The sequence below is a fragment of the Schistocerca gregaria genome, chromosome 7, assembly GCF_023897955.1.
Source record: "Schistocerca gregaria isolate iqSchGreg1 chromosome 7, iqSchGreg1.2, whole genome shotgun sequence".
NCBI lineage: Eukaryota > Metazoa > Arthropoda > Insecta > Orthoptera > Acrididae > Schistocerca > Schistocerca gregaria.
In genome coordinates, this window is record NC_064926.1 from 429,831,154 (window position 1) to 429,846,465 (window position 15,312).

The window sequence follows — 15,312 nt, forward strand, 5'->3', positions numbered from 1 at the left end:
TCCATCTAGGTTTCCCTGCTCCGCCGTATAGCAGAATGTACGGCGACGGCGCGCACTCGCGGCTGCTGTAACTGCGGCGCAGCGCAATGAGCAGCCGCAGACGGGCCGCGGTGTCTGGCTGGCGGGCTACTCACGTTGTCGTTGTGGCTCCAGTAGATGTAGGCCGGTGGCTCCGGGCTGAAGAGCACCACGCACGTCAGGTTGATGGTGCTGCCGCGGTCGATGTAGAGGTCCGGGCCGCCCACGATCTCCGTCGTCGGCTCTGCAACAGCGGACGTAGATGCAGTTAGGGCGCAGGGTGCGGAAGCGCAGCGCACACCCACCCACCCGCGCGCACACACACACACACACACACACACACACACACACACACTCCCGTAGCAGAGGGCACTGCACGGCGCTGCACCAGCTCGGGGCTGTGCAGCTCCGCTTATTCAGCGCCGCGTTCCACTTCGGTTGCTCCAGCGCGGCAATATCAGCTGAAATAATTGCAACTCACGAAGGTCAAACTAGAGCCGAAATCGACAGCGAAGGGTTGTTTGAACATAACATTGATTTAAAGGCGGTTCACCTAGCCGATAATTACGGGTTCCCCAGTTTGATGCCTCTAAAATTATTGGGTACGACCGCCCGTGTAGTCGAGCTCTTCTAGGCGCTTCAGTCTGGAACCGCGCGACCGCTACGGTAGCAGGTTCGAATCCTGCCTCGGGCATGAATGTGTGTGATGTCGTTACGTTAAGTTTAAGTAGTTATCAGATCTAGGGGACTGGTAACCTCAGACGTTAAGTCCCATGGTGCTCAGAGCCATTTGAACCATTTGTTACGTAACTGTAAATCACAGTCAGATTTTCAAAAATAACGACTCGATTTAACTGTACCATTGCTCAAAAAGTGGAAAATTTGGCATTGCAAATATTTTCAAACATATGTAACAAAGAGTGGTGGAGGATGGTTTACATGTGCCATTGTTCGCTCTACGTCTGCTAACTTGTCTGGTTTGGAGTCTTTCCATCCTCGTGATGTTATTGCATACAGGACCTGGAACGTTCGTGAAATTGTTGATACTATGGAGAGTACTAACTACATTGAAACTACTGCACCTATGTGGATAAGGACAAGAGGAAGAAGACGACTTGTTTCAGATGATGGAATTTATATTTGGGTTAAGCAGAGTGGTATTAATGGAAGTGTTGTAAATGGTGATATTACTATATATTACCATGCATGATTTATAACAAGATGTATAATTTGTTTTTATTGTAATAAATGATTTTACCTTGATTCCTAAAAAAATATCTACCGGGCACTTCGTGTCATCATTAACGCTACTACTGAGTAGTGGCTGCGCACTCTGGCAGTGTGACGTCACGAGTGACCTTGAGAGGCACTTTGTTTCTGTCACTGCTGTGAGCATGAGAGCTCCAGCTCACTGTCTTCTGTCCATATTAGAGATAAGGTCGTATCTCAAGGTATGAACCTCATTTCGATATCATAATTCTCATCCGTAAAAATTAATATTTCTTTTTATTAAAAAATAAGAGAACGGATTCTAACTTATTCGTGCTCGAGACTCGCTACTGGTAGATTGACATCTTGGCTGCCCTATAGATGGGAATGATTGGTTGATAGGTTGATTTGGGGGAAGGAACCAAACAGCGAGGTCATCATTGGTCCCATCGGATTCACGAAGAATGGGGAAGGAAGTCCACCGTGCCCTTGAAAAGTAACAATCCCGGCCTTTGCCTCAAACGATTTAGGGAAATCATGGAAAAAACTAAACCAGGATGGTCAGACATGGATTTGAACCGTCGTCCTCCCGAATGCGAGCTCAGTGTGCTATCCACTGCGCCGCTCCGCTCGGTCTAGTAGATTGTACCATCTATTGTACGATAAACTTTATTGTGAAATAACAACCTTTTTAAGTCGTATACGACTTCAAATATGGAGCAAAAACAGTCCAGACCGCAATAAAACTCAGCGCTTGAGAGGCAAACTGAGGAGCTACTTGACTGAGAAGTAAACGCACCGGGCTCGTACACTGAGATACAGCCGGGAGAGCGGTGCACTGACCACATGCCCCTCCACATCCGCATCCAGTGAAGCCTGTGGGCTGAGGATGATACGGCGGCCGGCGGTACCGTTGGCCATTCATGGCCTGTTCGGACCGAGTTTAGTTTTTTAGACCACAGCAGAACGTTTACTTACAATTCTCACCTCGGTCAGAACTGACCATCTTCAGACCACTTATGTCATGATGGTAGACCACGCTGTTGATATTCGTGTATTCGTAACTACTGTTTCGTTCACCGCCACTGCCTACCATGATGTTCTAGGTGGTCGGAAGAGATGGTTACATTGTGATCGAAGCTGGTAAGCATTGCAAATAAATGTTTTGTTCTGGAAGAGACTTATTTAATCAATTTTTAAAGTACTTCTAGGCAGATCGCTGTTACTCCACGAGGAATGTTCTAAAACTTATTATTTACTTCTTTATTTTAGTTGTTGAAAGCACGCCATAGGCACACTATTGCATTCGAACTTTTACATTCATAAATCAAAACAACATTCTATGATTTTAGCGAATTCCCAAAGCAACAATTATTCGTCTACAAACTAATACTTTGCAATCGACAATTAACAATAACACTGTTTCAAGTCGTCAAGTTCATTGCTTTCCAACGACATCATAGCCTAAGGCGAATATCGAATCAGTAATGAAATACACTCCCCCAGAAGTATTTTACGCGGCAAAAACGTATTAAGTTAAATACATTCCTCTAATTCTCATAACTTTATGTTTTCTTTTCTTTCTGGCAATGTGATGGTTCCTTCCTTCTCCAACATTTTCCCTTCTTATTTAAATTTAAAATCACAAAAATTGAAAACCCTATGAAGGCGATAACATTGCGTAAGGGAAATTTTTCTTTGAAAAGTTTTGTACATTATAGGCAGCGTAGCAAGAACTTCTTAATGCGCGATATTAGAAACGACACATCAACGAAATTGAAATACTTACATAACACAACGATCCATCCCTCGCCGAAGTTCCGCAAGGTGCATTTTTCTTTGAAATATCCTGCTTCTGTATCGACTAAAATAAGAAAACATAGAAGGCGCAGGAAATTAATAAAGCCGTTATCGCACGTCATAGGAACTGGAAGTTATTATAAAATACCCGTTCCCAGTAGAATGTCAATCTTAAAAATGTAAACACTAACACAGTTATGTTAATGTAAACATCGATACCATCTTCGCACCAGAAAGCAACAAAGAATTTCCGTTGGAAACCATTACCAATTATTTATCCCGAAAATGTCATTGCCGCTCTTCGAAGAGACTGATTCTTCTATGCCTGATACGCTTGTCCGTGAAACAAGATTACATTTTCTTTATATCTGGTCCGGCCACGGAGTGCCAAACTGTACGCCAGCTGAGTGTGTGGGCCTGGTGCAGGCCGAAATTCAGCCGAATCTTCCCGGAAGTAACGCTATAGTTCGACATTGCATCTAGTATTGCGTTGTGGCTTTTTCCGGCCGAAGAAATTGCCTGCAGTTTGAGAACCGTGGTGTTGGCGCTTTTTAGCGTTCGCTGTTTGTTGGTGGTCTGAAGGACACGAAACGTAGCGTATTTGACAAGTAATCAAAACGTCCTGTGTCCCGGGTTTGAAACAAGTCACAACTTTAATTTTGAATAAAAATCATGGCAAATTGTGCCTGCTGACTTCTAGCACGAGAAGTCACCCTCCTTCTGCCAACGGTACTGCCGAAAACGGCGGAGCAGCGGAGAGAGGTTCAGGGCACTCTTTTCCTCTTGGGGTCGGAAACTGTTCCAAAAAGGCAAAAGAATCATCAATGATCGGCGGCACGACGATGCAGAAGGGAATGGAAATCACTGTATTAAAGACATATAATGTGTATTCACAGGACATGTGGTCTTCAACTGAAAGAGAGTCCTGATGTTATCTCCAAAGGAAAAAGATTCCGAATTAGTCTTCTGTTACGATCTGTGGATGGGAACTGCCAGAGTGGAGACCATCAGAGGAATATTCAAAACCAACAAAAGGATAATCTTCTACAATTGGTAACCTACAATTTCAGATGTTCGAACGTGCTAGGGAAACTAGAAAATCTGGAGACAGAAACGCTAAGGCAGAATCTAGACACAGTGAGGTAAGAGTACTAAACTGGAAAAAAGAAAAGGATTCCTAGCAGAGGACTATAGAGTAACATCAGAAGCAGCAGTAACCTTTATAACAGAAGCAAGATTCGTTATGAATGGGAAGGTAGGGCAGAGAGTAAGTTACTGTAAAAATTTCAGTGATAGGGTTTTTCTCACCAGAATCGGCAAGGAACTAACAATGAAAACAACATTTCAGGTATATATGCAGAAGATGAAGAGAAACCCACGAGGGATTGGAATTCGGTTATAGGGAAAGGAATAGAACAGAGATTTGCCGGAGAATACAGTTTTGGCAGTAGGAATGAGAGTGGAAAAACTAATTGAGTTCCAATATAAATTTCAGCTCTTAATACCGAATACTCTCTCCAAGCATCACAAGAGGCCAGGAGATCTAGGAAATTTTCTTCTGGATTACATGATGTTCAGGCAGAGATTCCGATATCTGGTACTATACTGTAATTCGTTCTGAGGAGCAGAGATGGACTCAGATCATTATTTTGATAATGACCAAGGGTAGACTGAGGCTAACAGACTAGTCGGGAAGAATCAGTAGGCAAAGAAGTGGGATACGGTAGTACTAGGTAACGAAGCGATGCGCTTCAAATTCTCTGACGCTATTGTTACTATGATACTGAATATGGCAGTAGGCAGTACACTTAAAGAGGAGTGGACACCTCTAAAAAGGGCAGCAAATCAGTTGGAAGAAAAAAGGTAGCTGCGAGGAAGCCGCGAGTAACAGAAGAAACACTAAAGTTGGTCTACGAAACAAGGAAATACAAAAATGTTCAGGGAAATTCAGTAATACAAGTCACTTAGGAACGAAATAAATAGGAAGTGCAGCGAAGCTAAAGTGAAATTGCTGCATGAAACATGTGAACATATCGATATAAAAAATTATTGTCAGAAGGATTGACTCAGCATGTAGGAAAGTTAAAACAATCTTCGGTGAAATTAAAAGCAAGAACGATGACATTAAGAGTGCAACGGTAATGCCAATGTAAATGCAGAGGAGACAGCGGATAGGTGGAAAAAGTACATAAGAGCACAATGAAAGCCTCCATAAGAAGGCGAACTAGTTTGACACTTGATGGAGGAAGAAATAGGTGTCAACAGGGAAAACAAAAGGGGACCCAGTATTAAATCCAGAATCTAGAACAGCTTTGGAAGACTTAAAATCAAATATATCAGAAAGGATCTATAACATTCCATTGGAATTTCTAAACTCATTTGGTGAATTGACCCCATACCATGAAAGCTGGTGTGTAGAATGTTTGAGACAGGTGGTATACCACCTGATTTTCGGAAACACAAAATATCGAATACAACAAGACTATAAGTTGGAGATCTATCGCACAACCAGCTTAACAACTCATGCATCCAAGAAACTGACAAGACTAATATATAGAAGAATAAGCAAAAAAATCGAGTATCTCTTACATGACAATCAGTTGGGATTTGGGGCAGATAAACAAAGCAGAGGAAGATTTGGCTTTGTGGTTGATAATGGAAGCCAAACTGAAGAAAATCAAGATACATTAATAGGATTTGTCGATCTGTAAACTGCTTTCACCAATGTCAGATGGTGCAAGATGTTCGAAATACTGAGAAAAATAGGGATAAGCCGAAGGGAAAGGCGGGTAATATACACGACTTTCAAGGACCAAGACGGAACAAAGAGGCTTTATGACCTAGTACGTAGTGCTAGGATTAAAAAGGGTATAATATAGAGATGCAGTCTTTCGCCCCTACTGTTCAATCTGTAGACTAAGGAGTAGTGACGGAAATAAAAGGAAGGTTCAAGAATGGAATTAAAATACGGAGTGACAGGATATCAAGGACAATATTCACTGATGACATTGCTCTCGCCAGTGAAAGTGAAGAAGCATTATTGGATCTGCTGAATGGAATGACAGTCTGTTGATACCTATGATGGACTGAAAGTAAACCGAAGAAGACTAAAGCAATGAGAAGTACCAGAAATGAGAAGAGCGAGAAACTTAGTATCATACTTGCGAATCACGAAGTGTACGAAGTCAATGAATTCTGCTGTCTAGGCAGCAAAATAAACCATGATGGACGGGAAAAGGAGGACATAAAAAGCAGAGCAGTACCAGAAAAATTCTGAGTCAAGAGAATTCTTCTATGACGTTTCGTGATTGCAGCTGGATTGTGATGACTTCTAGCCACAACAATCGGCAAGAAGTCAACGCGATCCGGTTGCACTCACAAAACCTCATACAATATTCAGTACGCCGGAAAATCTTAAGGAATCACAAGAGAATTCTACTAGTATCAAACAAAGGCCTAAATTTGAGGAAAATATATCTGAGAATGTACGTTTGGGCACAGTAGTGTATGGTAGTAAAACGCGCACTGTGAGGCGGGGGGAGGGGGGACTGGAATATAAGAGGATCGAAGAGTTTGAGATATGGTGCTTCAGAATAATGTTTAAAATTTGGTGGACTGATAAGGTGAGGAATGATTAGGTTCTCTGCAGAACTGACGAGGAAATGAGTATACGGAAAACCCTGAGAATAAGAATGGAATGGATGATAGGCATATAAGACATCAGGAAATATCTTTCCATGGTATTAGAGGGACCTGCAGGTGGCAAGAACTTAAGAAGAAGTGCTACTCTGAGATGAAACGGTTGCAACAGGAGAGGGATTCGTGGAAAAGGGAGAAGCATTCCAGCCATCTGTCGCGAGAGGGCTTTAAAACTGACTGAGAATGATAGAAGAGGTGGATAAGACGTTTCAACGCGTAGTTGCGTATTATGCAGTCGCATAAGCGACAGGAACTGAAGATAGTCTACTAATCGGAAGTCCAATACTATGCAGAATAAAATTTTAATATTTGGTTGACAACGAAACAACAAAAAATTGCTAGGCTCGGTAGACGAGCTATATTGCTCTGCACTTTGTGCTAAATTTGCTGCCGTGGAGCAAGTGAAGAAACTGATGGTACGAATAGTAAAATTTCTAAAGTCGCACCCACTGTAAGTTGCAATTGTTTTCGTAGATGTTGAACAAATACAGTATTGCAGGTTGGTTAAGTCATGGCGCTGGCCAGGAACGAATTTTCGCTTCAAAACCCGCTATCGTTTATTTATATAGGAAAAACGAGTGAATCTACGAAAGTTAGAGCATCTGGATTGGACTGCAGACTTTGCATTTCAATTGGACTTTACTGTACACTCCACAGTACAGCATCGTAAACTGTAAAACAGCTTATTTCTGATCTGATAGGGATGAATTTAAAACGAAAATCGAATTGTAGGAGGGTCAAATTCTGAGAATTACAGTGAAGTTTTCTAGGTGCACAGACGTTAAACAAAACTCTAGGTTTGAAGAGTTCATTGTGGTCTTGAAAGAATTTCAAAGATAGTCTTCTAAACGTTTTTAGAAGAATGCCACTCTTACACCATTTTTCGAGGCTGTTTACCGTTTCATTTGAAAGCGCCCCTGTGCAGAAGCAGATGTAACTGAGTAATTTGCAGTATAATTTCCAAATGAAAAGCAAAATCTTTTACGTTACGTTAAACCCTACCTTAGTGTGCCTCGGTAGCTGTGCGGTCAACGTGGCGGGTTACTAATCGAAGGGGCCCCGATTTCATTCTCGGCCGGGTCGGAGATTTGGGTGTTGTGTCTTTCTTACGTTCTTTTCTCTATTGAGATGGCTGAATTCGTACGGCCCGAAAGCCAGTTAAAAAGATTTTAAAAAATGAAAATACCTCGCCCAGCACAATCACCAGATCGCTCCCCAAATGAGAACGTTTGGATCATCGTGGGCAACGCTGTAGAACCCTCTCGGGATTTTGACAATGTAATGCGCCAGTTGGACAGAATTTGGCACAATATCATTCAGGAGGACATCCGTGAACTCCATCAGTCAATGACACACCGAATAAATGTCCAATTTTCATTAAATTGTAACCCTTTGTTTGCCTTTACATGGGCACTACATTCATCAACCAATTTACGTCCCATTCCGATAATATTTTGTGTGTGTATTTCCCAACGTGAAAGAACGGATTTTCAGTTGTGACGAGATCTAGTTTGTTACCATAGCCAACATAAGCTTCGAGGGATCAAATGTTTTACAAACAAAATTGCCATTTCGTTACTGAGGGGGGGGGGGGGGGTACAAGATAGCAGGGAAGAAACAATCAAGAGTGTATTCGTACTTGTTATATGCTCTATCCCGCTCTCCTACTCTAGGAGCGGGAGGGCTGGAAGTGGCAAAATGTCAGTAATTTAGGGATTATAGGAATTATAGTGCGCTAGTGCTGTGTTCTCCTAATTTCGGTTCCTGGGTGAGAGATATACAGGGTGTTTCTCAATTCATGTTACACACTTTTAGAGGTTGTAGAGGGCACTGTGAAACACGTCCCCTCTACAAGTGCACATGCACTTCAGAGCTCATTTCTACGACATATTCTTTCTTGTTTTGGTCCGTATAACCACCTCTGAAAGTTGTCTACCCTACAACCTGAGTAACAACAGTACCAGTACATGTATTCCAATGCCAGAGGTTTCAGAACGGTTTTTGATTATAACTTTCCACTGTACGATTCCGGTACGGAGACCCTTACCTCAAATTGATACAATTTTCCTTCTCTCATCATCCTACAAAGTTTGCAAAGTCATCACAAAATCTCCCCGAATATACATACATTTAAAGGCGTCAGGGTCTGTAACTTTGACGCTGTGTAGCGTCGTTGAATGACGATTGCGGACATGAGTTCCCATGTAAAACTTGATCTATTAATTTCTCCTCTACATCCTCTAGAAGCGTGTAACTGTATAACATGATCTGTGAAACATCCTATACATACAACCAATAGAGGTTCTTTTTCTGTCTTTCATCAGTCTTCTCACTTGTTTGATACTGTCCACCACGGTTCCCCTCACGTGCAAATCACTCCATCTTAGAGTGGCACTTGGACGCTATGTGCTCAGTTATTTGTTGTATGTATTTCAAGCTCTGGCTTTCTCTTCAATTTTTACCCTCTACAGTTCCTTCTTGTACCATGCTGGACATCCGTTGATCCCTTAATATGTGTCCTGTCATCTTGTCTGGGCGTCTTGTCGGTGCTTCCCAAATCATAATTTCTTCACAGATTCTGTGAAGAACATCCTTAGTCCCTACGTTATACCTTCACGTAAATTTCAACATTCCTCTGCAGCTCTACGTCTCAAACGCTTCAATGTTTTTCCATTCTGGTCTTCCCACTGTCTACGTTTCACTAACATAAAATGCTGTGCTCCAAACGTACGTGCCCAGAAATTTTTTCCTCTAATTGAGGACTGTGTTTGAGATCTGTAGACTACTCTTCCCAAGAAATTCCCTTTTCGACTGTGCAAGTGTGTTTTTTATGCCCTATTATTTTGTTTCTAACGTACCAGAATTCAATAACCTCTTCTGCTTCGTGATAGTTCATTCTGCTAGTTCTCATCACTTTCGCGTTTCTTCGGCATTCTCTCAATCCAGATGCTGTTCTCAATAGCCAGTTCACTACATTCAGATACCGAGCGAGGTGGCGCAGTCGTTAGACACTGGACTCGCATTCGGGAGGCCATCGGTTCAATCCCGCGTCCGACCATCCTGATTTAGGTTTTCCGCGATTTCCCTCAATCACTCCAGGCAAATGCCGGGATGGTTCCTCTGAAAGGGCACGGTCGACTTTCTTCCCCATCCATCCCTAACCCGGTAAGGCGGATGACCTCGCTGTCTGGCCTCCTTCCCCAAACAACCCAACCCAACTACATTCAGAAGATACTGAGTACTTCCTCACTTTGACTGAGAATGGCAAAGTTATCAGCGAATCGTGCCGTTGATATTCCATCGCCCTGATTTGTAATCCCACTCTTAAACCTTCCTTTTATTTCCGTCATTACTTCTTCGACGTATATACTGAACATACGGGAGAAAGACTGCATCCCTGTATTACACCCGTTTTGATCTGAGCACTTCGTTCTTGGTCTTCCACTCTTATTGTTCCCTGTTGGTTCTTTGTGCATTTCCCGTCTTCCCCTACAGAGTACTCTTCATTTTCCAAAATTTCGGACACCTTTCACCATTTCATGTTGTTGAACACTTTGCCCACGTCAACAAATTTTATGAATATGTCATGATTTATATTTAGCCATGCTTCCATTATGCAGTGCAAAATAATGACTGACCCTCTGGCACATTTACCTTTTGTAAAGCAAAACCGATGGTCACCTAACGGATAGCCAGTTTTCTTTTCAATTCGTTTTTATATTACTCTGTTACCTCAGTTTACGTGCACAACTGGTAACGCTCTCGTCCTTGTGTTACCTTTGCACTTGAATTTCCGAATATAAAAATAATTCGAAATACGTCAATAAAGTCAATAGCATGACTGTTCTTGCGACCTAGCCAACTTAACTACAGATTTAATCATGTTTGGTCCGCAGCTCGTGGTCGTGCGGTAGCGTTCTCTCTTCCCGCGCCCGGGTTCGATTCGCGGCGGGGCAGGGATTTTCTCTGCCTCGTGATGACTGGGTGTTGTGTGATGTCCTTAGGTTACTTAGGTTTAATTAGTTGTAAGTTCTAGGGGACTGATGACCATAGATGTTAAGTCCCATAGTGCTCAGAGCCATTTGAACCATTTTTTAATCCTGTTTAGTAGAGTAGTCGCTAGCCTCCTACATGACTTTATGTCACACCTTCACTATTTTTGTGTATTATTCTTGTAAGCAATTGGATGCATGAGTTGTTAAGCTGACTCTCCGATAGTTCTCACACTTCACTGCTCTTGCTGTCTTCGAAATTCTGCGGATGATGTTTTTCGCATATTCTTATAGATTTTACAGACCGACTTGAATAGTCACATGGTTGTCGCTTCCGTCAGTGATTTTAGATACAGCATAGGGAATTTTATGCATCCCTTCGGATTCATTTTATTTTAAGTCTCCTATAACTCTCTTAAATTCTTAGTCTAATGCTGGATCCCTTATCTCTTCCCTATCTTCTGTTTCTTCTTCTATCACGTCGTCAGGCAAGTCCTTGCCCTCAAAGAAGCATCCAATGTACTCTTTTCTCCTATCCGCTCTCTTCTCTGCAGTTAGTTGCCGAAATTCTATTGCACTATTAACCTTACCACCCTTGCTTTTAACTTCTCTGAAGGTTTCTGTAACTTTCCGCAGCTCGTGGTCGTGCGGTAGCGTTCTCTCTTCCCGCGCCCGGGTTCGATTCGCGGCGGGGCAGGGATTTTCTCTGCCTCGTGATGACTGGGTGTTGTGTGATGTCCTTAGGTTACTTAGATTTAAGTAGTTCTCAGTTCTAGGGGACTGATGACCAGAGATGTTAAGTCGCATAGTGCTCAGAGCCGTTTGAACCATTTTTGAACAGATTGTCAATCCTAGGGCCCGGGTTCGATTCCCGGCTGGGTCGGAGACTTTCTCCGCCCAGGGACTGGGTGTTGCGTTGTCCGAATCACCATCATTCCATCTCCATCGACGCGCAAGTCGCCGAAGTGGAGTACCATTGAAAAACTTCCACGCGGCGAACGGTCTACCCGACTGTTTGAAGACAGTAGAAACTGAAGAAAACCTTAGGTAGAGACGCTAACTGTAATCATTGTAAAGGACGTTTAACTTCGAAATGAGTCATGTACTAAAATGCAGAGATTATATAGTTTTAAAATTTTATTAGATAACGTATTTTATATGGATACTCTTGAAAAGATCCATGCACATCATAGGTGGACTGTATTATTCGTTTATGGTCGTAGCTACTTTTCTGCCGATCGGTGTTTCTCCTCCGAAATAAACAGACAACGCTGTCTATTATTATAGTCGTTCCCAACATTGTCCTGTACTTAACCAATGGTCCATCAATGACAGTGCTATAAATTAATCAGTCGCAACGAAACAAGGTCGATTTAAATGAAGTACATATCAACCGTCTATTCCTCTCTCGTTTACCATTTCTAGATTGTATATAAAGTGAACAACGCCCACAAACAGTTGTTTTCTGACCGCGTTCTGTACATAAATATTCAATGTTTGTTTCAAAGGTTTCGACGACCTGTCAGAGCATTCTGAATGAGATTACCTTGGATTCTCCAAATCCCTTCTCAGTAACGACGTAGTGGACAGTTAAAGGAGTCTAGATCTTATTCTCGCCTTCCTTTTCCCATTCGCACCATTTATGTGTTTTTTATTATAAAAAATCATCTTCTACCTTGATTTTAACTGTCAGTAGTGGGATATTCTAATCTTTAGTTTTGTTTCAGTTGTAACAAGAAATATCGAATCTCTCAAGATTTTTATTCCAAGACCGACTAAGATCGTGTGAACATCCAGTTATCCTTTTATTAACTTGTAATTTATTTTATCTAACGAATGTGATACGATTCTTCTGTGAGAAACATGCAGGTACTTTTTAACAGGAATTACAAAGTGCTACTTCTAATCATGTTGACGTATACATTTAATTTACTGATCATTTAGGTAATGCTTGTTTTATTGTTCATTACGTAACACCTAGAGTGCTCGAATTTCCACAGAAATTGCTCCCTCGCTCGTCTGAGACGCTTTATGTAGACCAAGGAAAAATTAAATCTTGATTCCCAGAATGAAAACTGAAACCATTTATTCACGAGTAGGGCTCCTGTGTTTTAATTACAGCGCAATCTCGCTTGTCGCAGGGTGCAGTCGTGTAACAAAAGTGGAGAAGAAAAAGAAACTCCAAGTACTGTAAATTACTAACAACGACTACCACGTAATTAAATAAATTAGAAAAGCTCCACTACCAGTTACTCTTCACCAGTGACACGAGTAGTTCATGGTGTGAAATACAATTTTCCTTGAAGTAATTTAATTCTGATTTAGCGTAAATTTGAATTTAGTTCATGTTTAAAATGCGTACAGCTTTGTTAACAGCAAAGGGATGTGTGTGACGCACATTAACAGAGTGAACAGTGTACGTACTACGAAAAGCAACATTTTAGCCTAATCCCTTCGGGCTTCAGGGTCATGGAATCAATGAGGCTAATTACTGCTGCTCCATACCATCAAAGCGCTGATATAAGGGACATACGCAACGTGCGATGAGGTAACAAGTTCCATATCGGAACACCTACAATGTCGGACGTATTAGTGCTGAACATGGAAACTAAGCCTCATATGCAAGGGTCGATCAAAACGTTTCTGTTCGAAGGGAACACTAACCACTGCCTACCTGTCGGAGCTTTCATACTGGCATCGGAATCACGCTGGGTTGCATATACGCTACAGTATCGACCTTAAATGGGAACTTATGATCACCCCTTATACACTGATCAGCCAAAACATTATGGCCACTGCCCAGCGTGACGTCAGAAGCCGCCTGGTGGTGCTGTGGGCACGTTGCGGGGTAAACGGCGCAGACGAAAGCCTTCTAGCCTTCTAGATATAAGTCCTACGCACAGCGGCCATATTGGCACGTGACGTCCTATCTTCAGTCGGCAGCCCTGTTGGCGTGTATTTTGTTTTGAAAACGTGTGGCACGTGAAAGTGACATATATTTCATACAGTATTCGCCTAAGTTCTTAGAAGTATGGGATACAAGTGCTGCGTTCCCTTTTGCCAGGAAAATTATAAATGCCAATAAGGCATGAAAGCGCACAAGTTTCGATTTCCCAAATGTGTGAATTTGAGAAATCACTGGACTGCAGCTATTCACAGACAGGAATTTGTGTCTACGCATCGTTCAAGGGTAAGTAAATGACAAAAAACTTGTAGCGTGTTATTTGTTTCCGTTACACCACATTTGCCAATTGTTCTTAAAAGCAGTTACGTATCATGTAGCAGTATAATTTGTTTCTTAATTCTGGGCCATTGCTGCGAGGTTAATACGAAGCTGGCTGTGAAAAGTCTCTCATACTTGCAACTATTGTCACACAGAATAGTTATATTAATTAGTGTGACTCGAAAATGTTTAGTATTCATTATCATTCCTACCAGATTATTGAGTTTCCAGTACTTTTCTTTGGAGGAGCTATAGAATGATTTTGTTCAGTTTTACATATACAGCTAGCTATTCGGAAATAATTTCGAGTAAACTACCTTAGAAAATTGGTTTAATGACTTCAGTGTTCGACAGATGCAGTATAGAAAGCAGAATTTCGAAGTAAGTGCATAATGATTAAATTAACAGCACTCTGTGACACGAATTTCAGTCAAGGATTTAGGAGAAACAATCTTTTCATGTTTAAGGATCTAAATTTCTGGAGAAACAGGGAAATAAAATATTTTTTAGGTTTTTTTATTTATTAAACACTGTCATTAAGTGCTCCATTTCGTCGATTGATTTGAGTTTCGTGTGAGATCAGCAAATTTTGAAGTGGAGAGGAAAATTTACGAAAATGACCAGGGAAACAAATTCTTAAATTCAGTAGGAGCTCCAGCTGCTTTATTTAAAACCGAAAACGCCTGCTTTGTGTCGCATATTGCCGATTTTTTACTGCAAGAAAGCGTAGCTCCTGAGGTATAAGACAGGATTTAAAATTATAGTTTGTATTCAAGCCTAGAAAAGCGTATTTAAGGCAATTTGCAAAATAATTTTACATCTTGAAATAACATAGGGCAGTTTTGTTCAGTTACTTTACGCAATAATACAAATTTCCATGCTTTCATTAGAAGGACATGTAGGAGAGGAAAGCACGAGAATCTCTATGCGGTCTCAGCTCTAAAACTCAAAAAGTTAGTATGGCTGCAGAGTGCTTAACAGGAGCGTTCCGATACAGATCCGGCCATAAGTATGTGACGTCACAAGTGTGTGTGCAGGTCTGTAGTCTAGGTGGTGTTGTGCAGACATGGACAGGGGTCACACTAGCGAAGATACGGTTGAAAATGGGGAAATCCTTTAAGTAGGCAAAGGGCAGATTATTATTTCGCAACGTCTCTGAACTACTATCTCGAGAACGGCGAAACTGGTGTAATGTCCTCGTGCTACTATCGTGAGCATCTACGGAAAGAGCTGGACGGACAGTGAAACTACCACCAGCAGCTAAATGGTAGGACGCCCATTCCTCGTCACAGAACGTGGAATACGGAAGCTTGTCTGCGCTGCAAAGTAGCGTAGATAGTGGTCTGTGGTGTCAGTGCCAAAAGAGCGCAA

At 41.8% G+C, this 15,312-nt stretch overlaps 1 protein-coding gene across 1 annotated transcript in view; it reads right to left on the reverse strand.

Annotated features, from left to right (window-relative positions):
* LOC126281483 (zwei Ig domain protein zig-8-like) overlaps positions 1-15,312 on the reverse strand; it is a 1,171,655-nt gene that overhangs the window by 262,692 nt on the left and 893,651 nt on the right. The window contains exon 4 of the mRNA XM_049980479.1: positions 135-262. Coding sequence (XP_049836436.1) covers positions 135-262 — 128 coding nt within the window. The remainder of the gene's footprint in view (positions 1-134; positions 263-15,312) is intronic.